The sequence below is a fragment of the Streptopelia decaocto genome (genome assembly GCF_964273445.1).
Source record: "Streptopelia decaocto genome assembly, chromosome: 4".
Classification (NCBI taxonomy): Eukaryota; Metazoa; Chordata; class Aves; order Columbiformes; family Columbidae; genus Streptopelia; species Streptopelia decaocto.
The window spans coordinates 38,199,274-38,221,711 of NC_138658.1; the positions used below are offsets into that span (position 1 = coordinate 38,199,274).

Below are 22,438 nucleotides of genomic sequence, written 5' to 3' on the forward strand. Positions count from 1 at the left end.
CTGTTCATTCCATTTCATCAGTACGAGGGTTTCCATTTCAACAAGCGTGTAGATACAATCTTTAAGAACTCATTTATGAGTAAGCAACCTTAATTTCTTGTGTTATAGAGTTCAAGAGCAAGATATATCATCTGAAAAATACCACACAATATTCTAGCATAAACACCATCAATATGCAGTACTTCCATGTTTGAGATTTCTTATCTACTGTACCCACAAAGGAAATCTAAATGTGTTAGAAACAAAATGTTTTGTAAGTATACAAATTATATGTGCTCGTTTCATTAAAAAAGAGAAAGAGATATGCAGAGGTTTTTGAATGACAAATTTCCAATAGAGAACAGATCTGCTCCACTTGCTACTTGGAAAAAGATTTTAAAAAAAATCAAGTTAGACCTCAAAATACAATTAGAAAAATCACGTTCAAACAAACCAGCTCTACTTCCGTTTGCTCCTACTAGTAATGAAATTAATTGCTTTAGTAACGCAAGTCCACCATTGCCATCAGTAAATTACAATTTCAGTAACAAATACCTTCTTACGTAAAACTGTACTACTTTTATGACTTGCTTCGGGTGTCATCATTTTTTGGTTAAAAGTTTAGCATAAAATAAAGCACATTTCATGTATTTAATAAATGAAAAATAATTGACTTCAGCAAGCCTTCTGCAAATTACAACAACTGATAGATTTAATTGCAAAAGATAAAGAAATGCATTATTTATCTTTTAGGGCACCTGGATGTACCCTCACTCCAATAGCTAAACGCAGCACAAGAAGATTTCTGACCCCTGTCGATCTTGGATACAAATTAAATAAGAAGCAGACAAAGTTAAAAAAAAAAAGAGGTACTATATTAATTTCTCAGATCAAGAACTAATGACTAATTCATCCCCTCTGGAAGACATAACTCCAGCATCTAAAATGTTATTGCCTCTATTTTCTACTCCACTTCCCTGCTGAAGATTGTTGTACATTTGGCAAGGACAGGAGGAAAAAAGCCCCTATGGTAGCTCATCAGCAGGCATAGTTCATAACCTGCCGTTGGGCCTGAACTGCCTTTGTCCGTAACCTTCAGCAGAAGGCAGGAGTGATAACAGTTTGAATTGCCACAGATAAACCTGTCAAAGATCATGATTCAGCTCACAGAGAGACTCAGCGACTTGCCCCACGTCACATTTCAGCTTAAGAGCTGGAACTTAACAGCATCTCATAGTCTTAACTACAACACAGCATTCATTATTGCATTTTATTACTGAGGGCAAAAAAATTAATGTTTCTGAATTCATCCTATAATTTTCAGATTTTGTAAGTGCTTCCAGGTTGTTTTTTTTGTCTTTTCCATAATGCAAAACTCCACCCAAGCCTTCAAACAGCTGCAAAACCTCCACAGCTTACCCAGAATACTCTCTCTTGCAAGATACAAATTTTATCAAATTCAAGCACTGCCATACTTTAATATGGCTGAGCAACCTTGACCACATGAACCTGAACTGAAAGAATACTGTTAGATTCACTCTAAAGCTGTGATAGAAGACCATCTCATTCAGCAAATTCAGCTGGAGTTGACTCCTTTTCCCCAAAGTAGTACATTTAATTTGATTTTCCTTTCAAAAGTACGAGTCCATCAGCAAAGGAAAACAAAATAAAACTGATAATAGAAACTAAAAAAGAACCAATAACCTTAGCTGTGAATAAACAGAATAAAGTTATACAACCACCATGAAAGAGTTTGTGGAAATAGTATTGGACAGAGATTAACCTTGCCCAGTATTTCTCTTTTCATCTGCCCATGAAATAAAAAGCACAGCTTTTTTTGCGATAAACAGATCACACTATCTAATTTCACAATATAACATTATTTGCTCCAAAAACAAACCACATTTATTCAATATGTGTATTTGAGCTTACTGCAGCAAAAAGTATACTGGAGATGGTGATTCACCTCTATTGGTTTCTCAGTGAAAGATATAAGAAAAAGGCACCTTATAAAGATCCCAACCACACTATGTAGCACTGGAAAGATCTCTGCATGTATGTAAAGCCAAAGATAACTGCCAATATGGTAGGAAATACATGAGTGTAGGACAGATAATGTATTAAGAGGTATCTTGAATATGTAACATTGTTTGAAAACAAAAATATGCCAATATTTATGAATGTATGGATACACTGACTACTGAGTATAAGAGTAAGCTGACCGTGTCAATGTGCCTCCATCTTCCCTCACATACTGAAGTGAAATCAACTTTCTAGTACAATCTGTTATTTGTTTGAAATGAAATAATGGGTTTCAATCATACCTCTGAAACAACATGTTCTTTTCACAGCTTGCTATACTTACCACAATGGACAGTAAGATAAACTACTCTGATAAGAAGGCTTAACAGAGAAGGAAAGTTAAAAAAAAATGACTGGTACTTAAAACACATCTTGATTATGGGCACAGTCTTGTGAATCACATTCAATCTAACTTTCTTTGGAGGTACTTGTTGAGAATTACAGCTCTCACCTCCCCATCTGCTGGAAACACAATCTAAATGGCAATCCAATTCATTAAATAATATATTTTATAAAGTATTGTGGTATCATACTATGATCTTTCTATCAAGGACTCAGACTAGGATGGAGAATCCAATGGCAAGAAGAAACAAACGAACAGAACACAAAGACAAACCAAAACAAAAACCCCAAACCAAACGAACACACACACCAGGAAAAAAAGGTCATTCTTAAGATGCAGATGTATTCTTAGGTGAAACTAGTAAAATATTATTTCTTATCCCTCAATTCAAAAACCCTGGGAATGTTTGCATCACCTCTTCTATAAAGAAATGTAGTTTATCATAGGTTTATCTAGCAAGTGAATTGCTAATAAGAAAACAGCAATTCGTACTAATAGCTTATTGTGCCTTTTCAACAGTTGTGTGCAGTACTAGCACAGTAAACGCTGTTTTCAGTATCTTTACTTATACACTCATAGAAAACAAGAAATACTTATTTTGTCACAGCAGAAATTAATTGTTAATAATTTTGTAATCTTACTACTCAAGTTATATATTTTTAAAAGCTGTGTTTAAGATATGTAGTAAGATGCGACACTGACCTGAAATTTTGATAGATCCAGTAGCTCTTTCCTTATTTATACCACTTAAGACTACAATGTAACCTACTGTCCCAAGCTCCTTCATCCACATATTAATTTATAAATGAGACCATTCCAATCAAGATGAAGAAAGCAATGTGGATAGTTCAATCACTGCCACGCCTCAGAATGATTTAGGGGTGGGAACTACAAAATAGCTCCTAGCTTTTGACCCAGTAATTCACCAAATAATTCCTGAGTCAGAAACGCTACTAAAAGCAGCAATTTCTACAGTAGCTTGGAATCCTAAACTCCCTAAGCTTCTAACACATTAGGTTTTCTTTCATGAGGGATTTCTCTCTCACACAATCTGAAGCTGAGTACCACTAGTAGCATGGAACATCATCTATGACATTAAATATTTAACTGTCACATTATTTTATATTATCCAGTATTGACTTTTAAAAGGTGAATAGTAAAATATGTTTTCAGTCAAAATTTTGAGTATTGAAACAAAACATTACTGTTGAATACAAACACCGTATCTAAAATAAAATACAAGTTATCTTAAAAAACTAAGATGGTGAAGTGACTAGAGACAACTCTTATCAGCATGCTGGCACCTCTTTCCCTTCCACCTTCTGTTTGAGTTAATCGAATAAACTGATTTTCATTTGGGAAATCCAGGTTACTCTTAAGTACTGTCAGGCATTAATTTAGAATTTGTTTTTAAAACTCTGACCTCTAAAAGTAACCAAGATGTTTTTTAAGAAGCAAAAAAGATACAAACAACAACAACAAAAACAACTTGCAGAAACTCAAGGAAAATACTTTTCTCACTGTGAGTGGAGACCCGCTTAACATTCAAGTGATTTGATAACATTTGACCTACAATACAGTACTCGGTCTACAGGCAATCTTTAGCTATGGCTTTTTCATGCTCTTGTGTCTAATTTCAAAATTAACTTTTTACTACCTTATACCTATTTCAACTTTATTGTATCAGAATTTTATCAGCTTGCCACCAGCGGCACTTACTACACTAACCACGCTGAACATGAAAGCAAACTTTGATTTTACCTTTGAGAAATCAAGGACTGAATACCATCTCTCGTGCTGATTTGAAGGTGTTTGTTCTCAAGCACTATTAAATGTTTAAGATCTTCTTGGAGCAGAGACACATATCAGCCCTGGGAGCTGCCTTACTGCCTGTTCATTATTTACTGACCTTCAGTAAGCGAGTCAATCAATATTTTTTTCTGGCATGACCCAAACAAGACCCAAACAAACTTTACAGCTCTTCAGCCTGTAGGTGGGTGGACAGTGCCCACTCTCCAGAAGCAGGAACAGAAGAGCTTACAGCTCCACAAACTGAGAAAAGACCAACTTATTTTGGGAAGTGCCCACATCACTGAAATGTCGGGTGGGTTTTTTTGCTGTCATTGAGTGCCCCATTTTGAGGGGAGTTTTTGTTCTTAAAGAAAAAAATAACTTTTGAAGGAATCATCAACATAACCATTCAATTCTAGAAGACTTCAAACTGTCAATAGCAGTGAAATAGTCCTCTAGATCCCAGAATTAGCCCACTCATTTACGAAGGGGCAGAATTTCAGACACATGCTGCTTTTCAGTGTTACCTGTGGGCTACTCGCAGTGGGTCCCTTTTGGAATACCAGCCACTGGGAAACATAAATCAAAGCTCAGCTATACGAGCAAAGCTGCAGTATCTAGCATCTTAACAGGCAATTGTCAGTCTAGCAAAAGAATATAAGAATATAAACACAATTGGGTGAGAGCCCAATTTGATATCTTTCACCTGACTGCAACAGGTTTCTGCAGAACAGTATGTGAGATAAACATATGTCTGCTAAACAAAAAAGTGCCTAAAATTAGTTTCAGAAAACAACATTTAAATTAAGATCTCTCTCACCAATAATTATCATGGAAAGCACACTGAATTTTAACAAGACCAAGCATGGGGCAAGACTTCCATTAATAAACTTTATCATTAAATCTACTAGTATCAAGCCTATACCCACAAAGACTACACTGCTTATTAACAGTTCTTTCTCATCTCAGCAACACATTAGATTAAGAGATAAATGAACAGCTTGTTTTTACTGTTGAAGTGCTAAAGGCTACACTTAGTTTTTGACAGTCACAGCAGTTTTGATATGCCTTGGTGGCACATTTCATCTCAGTGTTATTGTTACAAACTGAAAAATCCAAACACTAAAAACACACATGAGAAAATGTTGGTGGATTGAACTGGCATTTAATGGTCTTGTCCATTCGAGGGATGATTTGCTTCAGAGAAGCTTCCAGCACAACTTCATTTACAGTAAGAATTTCTCCTAATTCTGCCCCTTGGTCTAAGGAACACCTAAAGCAGACTGCTGACGTAAGCTCAACTCTAGTGTTTTGGGTTCCCTCCAGCCAAGAACGGCCTGGGTCACCCCCGGCAGCTCCCTCCTTTGCTCCCAGCGCTGCCAACACTAATGAAACACAACCAGACGCGAGAGGTTTCTTAGAAACTTGGTGTTAATGCTGCCTGGCTGGAACTACCCATAATGCTTGTACTAATTATGCCTGAATAGATTATACCAGAGGGTGCCAAGCCAGCCCAGCAGACCTTTCTGTGCATGGTCTGCTGGATGAGCACATTTCTAAATTCAAAATTGTATTAAATGGTTGACACCAACACAAATTGCAACAAAGGTATGACTTTAAGAATGGTTATAGTTGCAATAAGACAATCATCACTGAAGCACCTTGAATACAAAAGAGATTAAAAAAAATAAACTCGGGCAATACATTAAAGTAATTTACATAAAAAATAATCAACTGATACATAAAAAGTAGTTTTATTTAAAAAAGCAAACAGTAAAATACACCCATAAAAATCCTAGTTTTGCTTTCTATTTGAAATATTGCACAGAGTAAATGAAGAATGCGGAAAGAACAAAGGGATGATTTCTACACACCAGCAGTTCAGCTTTCTAGTACCAATATTTTATATAGCACATTACAGTCACTTCTATGCCCTCATCTGCATGCATCAAGTAGAACAGTGAGTCTTCGTCTAGAGCCATAATACGAGCACATCCTTGTACTTCCCAGTAATACTACATTTGGACAGCCTCAGTTGTTCCTTCTCCTTGGAGCTAGAAGTCTGTGGTTCTATTTTGCCTTTTTAAAAAAGGAAGCAAAGGAATATTACATTGCTTAGTGATTCTTTTTAGATACAGATTCACTACTCGGGCTTCCAAACACTTTGTGCTACCACACAAAGCACATAATATTTAATCAGTTTTTCTACCACCTACAAAGAACATATCTGACACTCATTTCCTATTGTAGAGAAGAACACTGAATTGGAAAAAGTGAGAGGCTAGATACAATGTGTTAGGTCATACAAAAAACTGAAGGGCACATACATCTCAATGCAATCTGCTAGTTATTATTATTCTTCAGGGAATAATATTACAATGAAATTACTATTTTTGTTATTTTTCCTTCAAATTCAATAGCAGACATATAATCCTGACAAAATCAGAGAGATGTAGCTAACCTGAAATGTAATATTCAAAGTCATGTATGCTGTTAAAGCTGTCTTTTTAAAAGCAATTTAACTTGTGAAAAAAAACTTAATTTATGCTTTGATAAACATCCGTTTCTTTCAAAACAAGAATGCTCCGACATCTGAAAGTGTATCCCAAGAGATACAACTTTCTCATTAAAAACATAAGTCAGAAACAAACTACTTTCTCCTAAATTAATCTCATCTTTAAATTACAAAGGAACATGAGAAGAGAAATATCACAGCTAAGCCAACACAAACAACTGTTGCATTCCCCGTATGATAGTCAAAAAAGAGTGGAAAACCACACTTCAAGCCATACTTAATTTTGTGCTTTCTAGACAAAATATACAATCAGAATTATTTTATCTCACAAAAGAATTCACTGGGGACACTAACAAAGAGATTAAAAAAAAAAAAAAGGTGCTATTTCCATTGAAAGTGTCATTAGGACTTGCAACACATGATCCAACATGACATAAGATCCAAACACCAAAGCACAGATGTTTTGGCATGGATTTCCCTTGACCTCTGCTACAGCCCTGAAAGGGACAGCAAAACAATTCACCAGCCCAATGACCCAAGCACTCACTTGGGATGTGGGTAACCAGGTTTTCATTCTTTTTCCAGTGGATATTTAATTTTCACAGAGCAGAACAAGTTCCGTTTTAGAAAAAGGAGCCAAAACCTACATGATTAAGCCACTAAGATCACCAGTACCAGCCTTCACAGTACGCTAAATACTGAACCAAAGGCTGAATTTACCTTAATTAAGGTGATTTAATAAGGCGTACTGACAAAATGACAAAACAGAAAAAAACACAGGACTTCAGCATCCAATTATATTTTTTCCAGCATCTTTTGAAAACCTTATGTGCAAAGACAAACAAAAAGCAAAAAAGGTAAGATACAAAGTATTTGTTAGCCCTTGATCTGAACAGCTAGCCAATATTCATAGGTCCTTGCTGGCTTACCTTCACAAGAAAGACAAAATGAGAATTCAAAAATAGTTTTTACTGATGACATTCATAAAATCATGATTCTTTGACGATAACATGACCAAGAACCAGCACCCACATACTCTGCAATTGTCGGTGCTATCAGCAAGTTCTGTGCTCTCCACAGTGTTGTCTGTTGCCTTGCTGGGTCACACACAGCTCAGCTTACTTTGTTCCTTCTTTTTAACCCTCTCCCAGAAAATCCACCATTCTTCAGGCACTAACCCATGACCCAGCTCTGGTATTTATGGTCTGTTTTATCAGTCCTCATATGGTCATTTCCCCTGTTCCAGATTTATTCTGCTGATCAGTGCCATTAGCAGCAGCTTCTATTGCTTCAGCTACCACAAGAACACTAAGACCAGTGTCCCTCTATGAAGGATAGCTACTGTTCTTGTTGATTTTTACAAGATCTGTTTTCATGGAAGCCATTAACACTCTTCTGTATTCCAACGGAATGTTTTTCAATGTATATTTTAATAGCAAAGTTCAAAACTAATTTTATTTCTATAGCCACCAGACCTTGAAAACTATAAACACAGTGAGTATTTACGTAAGACCACTTTGAACAGATTTCTTCTATTAAATTTAATATGCTGAATAGAAGAAAGAAGACAGCAAAAGATATTATTTTTTCAAAATACAGCACAAATCAAATGTTATTTCACCCACTGATTACCACCACCAAGACATTCAGATTCATTTACTGTAATAATAATCAACAGCCTTCTCCAAAAGCAAAGCACATTGTGGCCTCTAACAGTATATTCAGGGTGGACTTCAGTAACTGGAGTCTGCACCCCAAACCAGAGCTCTGTGGCACTGCCAAAGCCCTGCCCCTGCAATTCTATTCCCAGTTTGGTCTGCCTTGGTACTAAGCAAAGGTTTTCCCCAAGTCAGAAAGTCACACTCCACCAAAAGTTCCATTGGCTCTAGCTCTTTCCTCAAAATGAAACACGTGGAAAGAAGGTGAATCAGAGTTTTTAAACACATTCAGCTCATCTGAAATCTTTCCAATTCTTACTAATGTTCTAGCTTTGAGAACCAGAGGTATTTGACTTCCCAAGAATGAAATGCTGTTTCTAGGAAGCTGTAGGTTCCTAACCTGACATTGTATATAGCAGTTAGTGGAGAGAGAGGAATAATTTCCCAAATGAGACTGGAGCCAACATCCAGATCTGAGGGTGAGGTTATCTGTTTAAGCATGAAGAGGATTTCTCCAACATCATAAGGTGTCTTATGCAAACAAAACTTAAGAATTCCTGAAGGTAACTGTTTAACATTTGCTTGAAACACATGATTTGGCATACTTTGTTTTCCATTTACTATAGGCAAGACTAACCAAACCCAGCCATCACATTTGCTGTAACTACTGCAGACTAGACTAAAAGCCTTTTTGAGCCACAAGATGTGTCTAATCACAACGACCAAGTTAGTGCTTCTATTCGACCCAGATAAACTACCCTGGATTTCATTCTGGCTACATGTGACTGGGCTTGAACCTGACTATTATCTAAGTGCAGCTGCACTGAAATCTTCTTGTAAGCAGAGGAAAAATTTCACACATATGGGTTCTTCTAAGGACTGTGCCTCTGAATATTACAAATCCACACCCTACTATTATTCTAAAATAATTTCTTCTTTTTTAACCATTTCTAATCTGATCTCTTTACGTGTGAACTGAGCAGTACACTCCAGAAAAAAATATATATCCACTCAAACACAGCCTACAAAAAACAACCAACGAGGGCATAAATTCCATCAACCAATCTCTCTCATGAACTGTTGTAATTCCCATCAACATTTAAAAAATGAGGAATTGTGTGGTATAGCCTAACTGCATGTGCATTGCGGACATTTCAAAAGCTTTCAAAGGACTAAGGATGCCACGTTACATAAAATTTTACTCGGAGAGTATTTTTGAAATGGCATCTGAGTTTGCACATAAAATTGTGTGACTGATGCTGGAAAAAAAGGGCACAAACACTTCTCGACAATTGTGCTGCTTTAACACAGATCTCCTTTTTTCTTGGATTCCTTTAGTGCAAATTCATAAAATTTGAAACAATAGTATTGTTAGTGTTTTGGTGGTGGGTTTTGCTTGGTTTTTTGTTTCTTACCATAATACTCTAGTAGAATAACCCTTATTGCTGTCTACAGCTACCTGAAAGGAGGTTGTAGTGAGGTGGGCGTCAGCCTCTTTTCCCAAATAACAAGTGACAGGCCAAGAGGAAATGGCCTCAAGTTGCACCAGAGGAGGTTTAGATCGGATATGGGGAAAAACTTCTTCCCAGAAAGGGTTGTCAGGCACTGCAACAGGCTGCCCAGGGAAGTGGTGGAGTCACCATTCCTGGAAGTGTTTAAAAGACAAGTAGATGAGGTTTTTAGGGACATGGTTTAGAGGTGAACTCGGCAATGTTAGGTTAACAGATTGACTTTATGATCTTAAAGATTTTTTCCAACCAAAAGAATTCTATGGTTCTGTGCCATTTAAAATCCATTTCAACTTTTTATGCTGTTCCTTTTAAAGGTAAGGAGCTGGTAAAATAACAAACACAGAAGTATAAACTACATCAGCTCCCTGTTGCAAGCAACATAATTCTGACTTGAGTATAGGAAAAAGCATGATTTCTTGAGTGAAGAGCATTTACCCACAACAGCAGCTGAAGTTGGAAATCAGCTTTCATTGACTCCTGTTTCTTCCTGGGCTCAGAGGTTTCAACATAAGAAGAGAAATACTTCTTGAAATCATAAACTGCTTTGGGAATCTGCTTCCACAAACAGCCCACTAGCTATTCTATTTCTCCACTGAAAAAACAATTTCACTTATTAGTAAAAGTAAAAATAAACAAAAATCTCCCTCACTGAACAAAAATAATGTATTTTGCAAAAGTAATTCTAGAAAGATAGTTCTCCTTTTAAGCATATTACAGAAAGGTGAGCTGCTCCAAGGGACTGGAAACATACTGAAAATAATCTATTATTTTGCTTGGAGAACCTGCCCCACAAAATTTATTATTCTTCTCTGTCACGACTGAAGACCAGTATGTAAGACTGCAGCCATGTTTACATCCTTATTTTCAGCTATTAGTAACTGAAGGACTACGCAAAAGACTGAGGAAACACAGAAGCAAGGTGAAAGAAAATGCCACCAAATCAGAATAATCACAAATGTTCTTTTTCTTTTTTCCACTTCTTGTTTGAGAATCTTTTCTGATTTCCAAGCAATTCCAAGGAGACTAGCCTGCCTTTTCCTATAATATTTTTTATTTTATTGAATGGAAGATTTAAATTTGTAGCTTTATTGGTTCTATAAAAACTGTGAGAATAGATTATTGGCAGTAAAATTCATACTTTTAGAATCCAGTGAAGAATCTCAAAGTGCTTGAGAAATATGCCAGAAATAATCCCCACAGTCCTGAACAGGAAGTTCTTCAACCATTTTGGAACTGAAATATTTTATGTGTCACATAATACATCACACACTATTTCAAAATAAACAATGAAAAATAAAATACACTGTATTCACAGTGAGGGTGACAGACACTGGAACAGGCTGCCCAGGGGGGTTGTGGAGTCTTTTACTCTGGACACCTTCCTGTGTAGCCTCATCTAGGTGTTCCTGCTCTGGCAGGGGGATTGGACTAGATGATCTTTTGAGGTCCCTTCCAATCCCTAACACTTCATGATTCTGTGATTTTGAAATTAAGATACACACATACTGGAGGAATATAGATGGCATGTGAGTCAACACAGTTAACTTTTGTTGTTCTCACCTCTTGTCTAGCCAGCTCCTCAATATCAACATTTTCATTTTGATGCTGTCCACAACCTTCCTTAAACATTAAGCTACCTTTTCAAGTTGTTCTTTCAGGACCTCCACATCACCAGGTCTCTAGTTCAATTCCAGTGAGCAGAAACTCATTCACTCAATCCACTTTCCCCCTCTATCATTTTCTATCCAATCCGTCATTGCTATGTCCCAAATCTCCTACCACAGTTTTCTTTCAACATAATTCACTATTATCTGTTCCCTTATTACTTGACCTTTCATGTCTTTATCACGCATAGTTACTAAAGTTTCTCTGCTGTTCAGTTATCTCCTCCCAGAGGCCTTCTCCCATTCTTTCAATGAGATACGAGGCACGAAAGCAGCCACCCACTTGCTCTGTGCTCAGCTCTTCTGCCTCCCTCTCCACCCAAAGGTCACCCTTGGCATCTCCCAGACCTGGCTTGCACCCCACATCCACCTCCACTGCTCCTGTGCTTGTGTTGAACCCATTTGGCAAGGATCCTGCTGTTAGTCTTCTTCCACCATAAACTGTTCTTCCCTTCATTCAGCTCTGCCACCTCAGCAGCTTTGCTCAGGACACTGACACAGCTTAAGTTCAAAAAAACTGGAAGAGCCAAAACTGAACAGAACAAGTATGCAGCCTGTAGAGGTGGCCAATACCACATTATCTGCACCAATGTCTTTTAATTCTGGTCCACAGACTACTGATTGCCTGAAAGATTCTCAAAGATGGCTCGTGAAACAACCACAAAGAAGCTTTTAATCTTCATATGCATAATGGCAAGGAAACAAACCATTATTTTTATTAAAATTCAAACTTAATTTTATTGGGCTGTAAACCAGAAATTAATGCATTAAAAAAAAAAAAAAAATCCTTCATTCCCCCATCAACACAACAAAGTGATAGTCCTTCCAACTTTTTTCTCTAGGTGTAGGTACTGTGGTAGTGTGTCTTGTACACAATGAAAGTTCAGATCAGCACTTCCCAACTTTTCAAAAACTCAGTGTAGATATCAACAAGTATTTCTGGAAGAGCTATATGTCTTCTGAAAGATTATCTATTCATCTACTTATTGACTATCCCTGCCCTGCTTAGACCAAAGATCTAAGAAGATTACAGAACCTGGCAGCAAGGCTGAAGGCTTGTTAACTTAATAAGGCTGTGGATTTTAAACTGTGTTAAATTAAACAGGTTTTGAAAATGGCTTACCTCTGCTAGTGTGGATAAGATTTAAGACTCTCCTCTCGGATCTTTATCTAGCTCATGAAAAAGAAGACCATGTGAGATAGCACGGCACTGACCTCCATGAACCTGTAGAGGTCCATGACATGTTGATTTTCTTTTAGCAAGCTCTCAGCTTCACAATAAAAGCTTCATCTTTACTCAGAGGCACATTACCACAGTGCACTGAACTCACCTTTACTGGATTTGTTTAAAATAAGCTTCTAGAACAGCTATGGCCTATATATGCCAACTCAGATTGTCATCTGATTCTCTCTGAATACTTTTCATCTTAACACTTTTTAATCAGTCACAAGTGCCTCATTCTTCCCCAATTTTTTAATAGAAACAAAATGCAGACTATAGCCTAAAGATCTAAAATAGCATGCTAATAAAGAATAATCAAAAAGATTTATTTCAAATTGTTCAGTATTGATCTTCTCACTCCTCTGTGTAAGTAAGTAAGTAAGTACATTCCTTCTGTTCAGCAGCTTGGAAGTCTGGTAGGAGTGAATAGTTTTTCCCTTAACCTGAGCTTTTCAAAAGCTCATCTTATAAAACTGTGATTCACACAAGATATAACAGAGCTTCAGTTCTTTAAAAAGTTTTTAATGTACATGTATATTTTGAAAGTGTAGGTGCCGAGAAGAGGAAGGTAATATGCACATCTTTCCTTCATAAAAAGAAGAGCAGAGTTGCCTCACCCTAATGCAACACTAATGCCACGAAACAAACTCAGTGTTATTAACAAAGGAACACTAAAGACTGAGGAATGAGCACTTCAGGTGTTAAGAAGTCCAACAGGACACTCTCTGATGCCTGGTTTATCTTCTGTGCAATACTAGGAGCACCCCTTCACTTCAGAGAGAAGGAAAATGAGATCTGTATTAATTTTTAAGCACCATTGAAATACTTACCTTTGATCAAAATGCATTTATGATTAATAGCACACTTCCGAGCTAGGAACTGTAAAATTATACTTTGCATATTTACAGAAAATAAAACCAGACAATCTATATTCCACTCTGAAGAATCATGGCAACTTGGAAGATGGAAAAAACAGTTAAATATCAGACCAGAATTTTTAGTTCAATTAAAAAGCAAACACCAATTTACACCAAAATTTAAAAATTATATGTGGAAGGCTGAGCCTATCAGTACTGTTTTAAACAAAGTCACTGTGCAAGAGAGAAAGAGCAACCACATGTGGACAAGAGAATCTTGTTCTCATTTTTAGGACACTAGACACTTTCTTGCAGGTTCTGTTTTTTTATACTTGAGAGTTTAAGTGCATATACTATAGTTGTTCGTGGTGAGGAATTAATCAAGGGCCAAATAAGACAGGAATGAAGACCAAGACAAGAAATTAAATTACTTAAATTTCTGAAGTCTTCATACTCTTATGCTATAACAACTGAACTCTGGATAACAAATCACATGCGTGAGTGCCACAAAGAGTATCAAATGAGTGTCACAGTCCTAAGCTTTTAAGGGTACAAGGATAAATTATTTCCATGGTGGATTGCTCATATGTGCCACAGTTGATTTTCATGTACCTAGCAGGCTCAGATTTTGAGACAATTTGGCAACAGTCTCTGTAAATGAAACACGAAGAGTTGACTTTGACTTCTGTGTTTCATCTTCCCCTTGACTGTAGAATCCAAATATGCATGTTTCCAGGAAATACTCAATGACATTTTAATGATATGCATATAAGCATCATATATCAAAGAATTCCAAATTCTCTTTGGAGTGATTGGCCTTATCTCCAGAGCATCTTCCCAGTCCTGACAATTTCCTGGCATTTAAGAGCATGCAGAAGAGACAACAGGCTTAACTGTTTGCCCCTGTGCTGACCAAGACCAGCTAGGGGCTTCATGTCCAAACTGCGTGGCAGCCCTGGCAACATCTATGGGACGAGAATAAATGAAAGCAGTTATTCAGGCACTCTCAGTGCCAGCAAGGCTCTAACTAGAACTAGCCCCACTGTTCAGTCTGACAGTCAAACAGAGGACAGTGCTGCCATCTCCCCCTCTACACGCAGGATTCTGGTTGCACAGACAGTGCTGTGTCTAGATGTCTGCCAAGATGATAGCTTCAACTGTCAGCACTGCTGGGCCAGAATTTGATACAGCTGGAAACCAGAGCAGAACAAATGACTTCTAGGGTAGTGGAGCTATTGCTTCCTTGTCCTAATGCTTCAGGGTTGGTTGAACTGCAGACACTGAAGTATAGCTGAAGTCTACTAGTTGCACAAAATTGTAACATGGCACTCCTAACAGAGCACACATCATCTCTCAGAAGCTGCCTTTGAAGCAGCTTTTTTCCCCCGTCCCTCTTAGATCTATAGGAAGGTGGAAATATATAAGTAACACACAGGACATCACCATGGCAGAGTCAAGGTATCCGTTTGCTTGTTCAGACAGATCAGAAAGGCTGAAGCAATCTTCATGAGTTTGGACGATGAAGAAAGGAAAGAAGAGCAGAAAGGAGTACTACTTCCCTGGGATGCGCGATTGTCCCACCTCAAGGCCACTTGCTTCCTAAAATTATCCAGCTCACCTCAAAGCAGCCATTCTCGGTCCAAAAAACCCTGATCTCCAAAAAGATCCTGATTTGGTCATATGACAAAAAGCAAAGAAACTGATCTAATGCAACTGACACTAGAATTTACTGCCGATTTTCTGAGGTGATGCTTTTTTGTCTGTTAACAAAGAGGCATCTGACAGGAACTGAGACATAACAGATGTACACTTTTCCTTCCTGCAACCAGTAACAAGGTGTACAAGGTGAACAGGGCTGACCAGATGACTTTTCAGCTTTAATTACAGAGATGCATTCTTACCCACAGTACAATGTGCATATAGGCAATGATTTAAAGAAGAAAAAAAAATTAAAATAAACTTTTGAACCAAAGGAAGCTAAGCAATACGGTAATATTAACCTTCACTTTATGCTCCTCATTCATTTAGCAGATTTAGTCATAAATATCACAAGAGTATCTGTAGTCCAGATACTTGAACAGACCATTTTCCTTCTTATTGTGTATTTTACTTTCCCTACGTTTGACACAGTCAATGACAAATTAGACACAAGTGGGAAGAAAGATAGATGTTTTCTTTTTCTTGGAAGTAGTACACTAAGATCAGAGGCGAGAGAATGTTTGAATACAGGACAACAACGGAGTCAAAGAAAAGACCAAGGAAGGTGTTAAGCATATCATAAGGAGAAGGCCAAATGCGCTACAAGGGCAAGTCCACCAAAAGGAAGACAAACAACTGAACATAACAAGTTTCCAGTTTTATTATCACAGCTGCAGGTTCAGGCTTGCCATTTTCCACAGTTCCTATCAATACACTAAACACAGGTAAGAAAAGGAAGTACCGTGTGGAAACCATTTCGCTCAGCTAAAGGACAGGGGAGAAGGATTTCCAGCAGACCCCAGCCCAAACAGCCCCTTCAGCTCCTTCTGCCGCACAGGATGGCTGTGAAGCTGCTGAGCAAGAGGTACCCATTGCAGAAAGCCAGGCACTATGCTACAGAAACACAGCAACAGCACTGCTGACTGACTCTGCTAACCACCCATGTAAGGTAATTTTATTGGTACTTTATTTCTGTGGCAATAAGAGAAAAATTAAAATATTTTTATTCTCATAAAAAAACCTGCTCCCCTTCACAAGCCTGTTAAAAAGTGACGGCTTTAGACTTCCTTTTTGTGCAGAAGTTTAAATTTTCTGAATGATCAAAGCTTTTTGAGCAATAACCTGTAACTCATCAGCCAAATTACAGTGGAGAAAAAAAAGACACCATTTTATTTCAGGCAGGCTGTTTTAAACAAATCTACGGAAATGAAGGAATATTACACTGGAAAACGAAAGGAAATAACAACAGCCCTCCCCCAGCCCCTTCTACCTGAAAACAAAGTAATCATACAATAGTATCTTCCACTAATACACCAGAAAAAAGTTATTGGAAACAAAATTGAAGAAAATATTTAAGTATCACAAATACTGTGGATTTGTGTTTTAGTTTATAAATCAACTTACTTCAAAACCTATTTATTTTCTAAATAAAGGGATTATACTAGTTTCACAACTAATTTATCAAGCAGATTAATGTTAGCTGGCAGGTTAAAGATTGCTATTGAGGTGCAAAGTATGGAATTAAATATTCATGTACTACCAACACCATTCATGTTAGATACTCTCTTTTTATTCTTTTCAAAACCCACCCAAGTCCAAATCTACACACTAGTGTGCCAGTTGGATGCAGACTTTTCTAGCTGTAGAATGGAACACCAGCTTCCACAGATTTTTTAAGTGTCTGGCTTTTCCTCACTGAGGTATTTGTGTGATTTCCTACTAAACATCCGAACACAAAATGAACTCCTTTTAATTATGTAACACTAAGCACATCTTTGGTACAGGAAATGGATTATGAACAGCTCACCAGTAATGTGGAAGTCGACAATTTAAAGAGTGAGCAGCAGTATCTACTGACCTCAACTGAGACTGTGGAGCCATTGTAAAATACCCTACAGATCCATCCAAAATAAAGAAGTCAATCTCTGCCCTTAAGAGTATACAGTTTAAATAGAGAATCAAACAAAGGAAGTACTATCAGTCATATCTGCAGATGGGAAACAGAGGCACAAAGAGCTTTGAATGCCTCTGTGCAAGGTTATAAAGGATGTCTGTGGCAGAGCCAGGAATCGAGCCCGGAAACTCTCAATCCCAGCCCAATGCCTTTGGATACTGAGACAATTCCTCCTTTTGCTTATCCTCCCTCTCTTTACTTAATTACTTATCTCAGAGAGGAAACACATTAACACCATGAGAGACAGTCTATTTTCCTTTTATATTTATAATCTCCATTAAATTTTATCTAGCTTAACACAGGATACAAAAGTGTTACAGAGAAGTAATTAAATTTCTACAAGCAATTGTAAATGTAGAAGTAGAATCTGCTATTTCAGAAAGTACGGGAGGAAACAAAAGCGTGCATATGCGATTTAGAAAGACTCACCTTATCACAATGCAAGCCTCTTTTAATAGTACCTGACTGGCAGATGTTTATTGATATGACATTTCTATGTATTGCTTTATTGTGCTAACCCTTGTTCAGAGATTATTTAAACATCTGTTCTAATTTACACCTGCTGTTACGCTTGGCAATCTCCACATTTATTTTCAATTCTTTAATAAAGTTATTTGTCTATGAACGCACATCTTCCATCCCATTGATGTCTTCTGATCATTAAGAAGTTTCCTCTGATAACTAGGTTTGCTAGGATCTCAGCAGGGCAGCGAGTGCCATTGCTGTAAGAGTAGCACTTGTTCAGCTCCTACCAGGTTTTTGAATTCTGCTAGACAATCAAACTCTGTGTGAGCTGATTTCTCCAGGTTGGTTAGCATAAAATAAAACAAATTGCTACCCTCATGCATTGAGTCCAACAGACAGGGAAGACTGATCTGCTCAAGTTCTCCCAGACCAGAAGGTGGCCCATCATCCCTGCTGCCCCATGTTGTGTGATTAGCTCAAACATCACAGCTGGGGCAGGAGAACCCGGCTGCACTTGGGCAGTGTCCAGGCAAGCCTACTGGGTCACAAATGACCACTGCTGCTGCAGAACTATGGATGGGAGAATTTAAACTTTTACTGTTGCTTTCCTGTGTTACACAAGCATGAACATGGTCATGTGGGTTTACGCTACAATGCAACACAGTTGAGCATCAGCAGAAAACTCACGGAACAATCTTCTGTTTGTGGGGTTTTCTTTCCTCCTCAGTTTAAAAGAATTAATTGCAAACATCTCAGATGGCAGTAGTTCTTGACAGAAAAACAGAGTTTTAGGAATGCACAGAGCAAGAATTTATTGAAGCAGTCAGAAAGCCCTCTTTAGCACCTAAACGAGCATCTTCTAATAGCCTTTAATGTTCTTTTACCCTCTCATTTCAAGATAACTTTACCACAAGTGATGTTACCAGGGGTTTCTATCAGCTTTCCAGAATAAAAACAAGAAAAAAGGGAAAATATTTAGGACTCTTCCACTGTCTGCACTGTAACATTTCTCAATAAGATTTTCCACTGATATACAATATAATATACTCAAATGACACCATCAATACTTACTCAGCATAAGCATCAACTCCATTAGGCATAGCCAAGTTTTGAGCTATTCAAGCTTTTATTTTGGAAAGGGAAATAATTTGAACCCTTTGCTTATCTTTTCCTGCCTACGCTTGGTCCAGTGAACAGCTGAAAACATTAATAAAAAATATTTTCAACAGTGATACGATTTCAGACTATCTAGACAACTCTGCTCTAAGTTCTGCTGAGAAGACAACCCTAACTTCAGAAACTTCGACCATGAATAAACTAGCAAAACTGGTGGGTCTTAGGCACATAAAAATTCAAGGGAAAAGTTAAATGTTTATCACTTTAAATCTACCCTCCAGCAGAGAAATTGGAACAGCCCTCCAACATCTATCAACTTATGCACACAGCTATGTTAGAGACTCCTGCAATAAGCATACCTTTATAAAACTGCCATAGGGAACTTAAGATAATACCTGTTTGACATACTTTGTGAAAATGACAAGATGAATAGTATGAGCATAAATTTCAAAGTAAGTTCTCTAAAATTTTCATAGGCTCTTTGGAAGGAAACAAGAACTCATGTGGTCACAGTCCCTCAACAGCCCTCAATAACTTGCTCCTGATGACCAGTCCCAAGCAGATTTGACAGCAGGCTGCTGTTCTTACAGCTCTTCCAAGCTGTCAACCTAGCTGAAGGTCTTCACTTAAACAAAAAAAAAAAAAAAAAAAAAAAAAAAAAAAGAAGAAGAGAAAAGCATTAAATAAGCATCCGTAACAAAGAGAAAGCTGCAGCATGACCGTAACTATTATTTGTTCTCCCAGGCAAACTGGCTGCTCAGAAGAGAAGAGCTAGGCAGTCAGCAATTAGAGTTTTCCATCAGGTAGAGCAGAAGGCTTTATACATCAAAATAGCAGGGAATTGAAAGAGGTTAAGAACTTGCAGAGAGAAATTGCCACTGTTACAGCAGTGAAAGATTATAGAGGTTACAGGAAGAAACAGGATTATTGCAGTGGGGGAGATATAAGGCACAGCATTTTTTAATCCCCACCACCCACCCAGCTTCATTAGTTTTAAGACTCGAGGAACCATTTGTTTGTTTATTGCCATGTGTCACCACATACATATAGAAAATGCAATGTACGTAGCACTGTGCAATAACAGGGCTGGCAGCTCCACGGTCATTGATACAGTTCAGGAAGTCACGCTGCAGTATATGCTGTATTAACCTTTCCTGAAAATTATGGCATCCTCTGAAAGGGCATTTATGAGCTTAGTATTACTTCAGGGTATAAGCAGAATGTTTATGACTTGACAGCCGTCATCCACATTCACTTCATTTAACATAACAGCAACTTTCATTTACTAGTTCCCCTTCAGCAAAATTAGTTTAGGAAATCTGACTCTGCCACTCATCTAGAAACAGATTTTCCTCTCCAATTCCCAGAAAGAAACCGTATTTGCAACCATCTTGATGTTATAGTTAGCAAAACACATAGGGCATTCACTCCAACACTGTCCAATAAATTAGTATTTTGCTTTTTGGACTTTTTTTTTTTTTTAATAAGAAGACTTCTCATAGAGGAAAATAAACGTTCATGTTGTCTCTCTCTTCTAATCCCTCAGAGTCAGCTCATGTTCTTAAAAATACTGTCTTCCTAGTACAAAAGGCTCTGGACAAAGTGGACAAAAGATGAGAAGATCATCTTTCCCTGTCTCCCAAAGGAAAGAAAACAAGAATGGCTATGAAACCCCAGGAATAAAGATATATTCAGACTTATTGTCAAATGTTGAAGTCTATCACTAATATACACTGAGTATCAGTTAACTGCATGAGGAATGCACATGGTCACAATTTTAATGGCACACGGTACAGCATAACTAGTAAACTGAAGCAACATTCCATATGTTATCACTTTCCACTCTCTACAACATCTGGAAATGCAAATGTTGCACAACAGGATATTATAGAAGAGACAGAATATTCCGTATTCAGTTTTATTTTTTCTAATAAGGCTTGGAGAAACTCTGAAGTGCAGTCATTCACATATGCAGTACATTGCTGCACCAGAAGTCTTTTTGGGGAAGTCATCTCTGAAAATACAATTATTTACAACAGTTGACACAAAAATACCTAAACAAGTCATATGGGTACTTTGTTTTGGTTTCAATTGAAGAGCTCTTGCAAATGCAAGGTTTCATGGTAAACATCTTAAGGTTCTGGAGAAGGCTAGACTGGTTTTGATGCTGCTGAAGCTGCTAGAAATATAAACTAATTCTACCCTGTGTTGCCATATTTACTACTGGACTACCCTTAACCTGAAGCAGAGGCCACCAACTATTCTGAAACAGGGCAGGGAAACATATGATTGCAACAAAACATCATCATCACACGGTACTTACCCTAACAGGAGGGCTCCGTGCTTGCACCCTTTGCTGCTGTCCAGCTTGAGAGCTCTGCAGGTCCTTCGATCCGCTATTAGCTACAGTGTTGATGGGGACTCTTAAAGCATTTGTACTACCAGTCCCACCACCAGCAACGGGTTTGCGTGGCCTCTGTTTGATGCCATCCAGTAGTCTAACAAGCAAAATATTACTGGGAAGTTCGTCAACGCTGCAGTCCACTAAAGTCCTGCACTCTGGGCATCGAAGCTCATTTCGAGAGCTCACGATGCCCAGGAGACAGCGTTTACAAAACGTGTGTTGGCAAGGCAAGACTTTTGCAGAAGCATCAAGGCGTTCTAAGCACACAGGACACTCCAACAGATCCAGCAAAGCTGATTCATCCATTTTCTCTGTATTACTTCAGCAAAAAACAAATCTTTGAAGAATTTGTGTGTTTTGAGCACTCCAAGGATATCATGTTACATCCATTCCTCTTCTGCCCGTGCTCTGAAATTTTTTGAGGGGAAAAAAGCATTAATCAAAGGGAAAAAGAATTAACAAGATTATCTTATATAAAGATGTTCACACAAAAAGCAAAATAAAAAGTCTCTAGACTAATTCAGTAGATATTTTTAATAAGAGACATAAAAATAGCAATAATAATAGCAATCTACATTATCTATTTAAGTAAAACATTAGAACAAATGCTAACACCTAAGATTTTAAAATTCAAGTCCCCATAAATTTTAATCTGGAGTAATTCTATTTTCTTAAATTACTCCAGAATGAAGAGCTATCCCAAGTGTACCTTTATAACAAATCTTACTTTTCATAGTTCTTGCTTAATAGACTGGTATTGCTGAACTTTTATTTAAAATTAGCTTTTTCCACAACAAGACAGTAAAGGTAACTACAACCTGGTCCAAAACAGAGCATACACCAATGGGGCATAGCAAGGGGAATTACATTTATGCCAAAAGTAAGCAAAGAAGAGCAGACTACATTTATACCATTTCTGTGAAAATAGCGCATTACACACATCAACGTGGAAAACAGCCTTTAGCTCACAGGGCTTTAAGCTTACCACAGACACTACCGAGAGGGTTCATTCCAGTGCCGCCTCTAAGGAAGCGCTTCAAAAACTATCGCGAAGTGATTTACAGCAGGAAGCGCCGCTGCCCCATCGCCAGGACAACGCGAGCGCTGCGTGTGCGGCCACAGCACAGGGACGAGCCCCCGGCCAGCCCGTGTGCAGCGAGGGGCTGGGAAAAGGGAGGG

General features: G+C 37.8%; 1 protein-coding gene across 3 annotated transcripts in view; it reads right to left on the minus strand.

Annotated features, from left to right (window-relative positions):
• SH3RF1 (SH3 domain containing ring finger 1) overlaps positions 1-22,438 on the minus strand; it is an 87,192-nt gene that overhangs the window by 63,927 nt on the left and 827 nt on the right. For 2 of the 3 annotated variants that reach the window (XM_082051715.1, XM_082051716.1), the window contains exon 2: positions 21,179-21,667. In XM_082051715.1, the coding sequence (XP_081907841.1) occupies positions 21,179-21,565 (387 nt within the window). In that variant the 5' untranslated portion in view covers positions 21,566-21,667. Of the gene's footprint in view, positions 1-21,178; positions 21,668-22,244; positions 22,287-22,438 lie in introns of those variants that run through there. The other variant, XM_082051717.1, reaches the window with a different exon arrangement.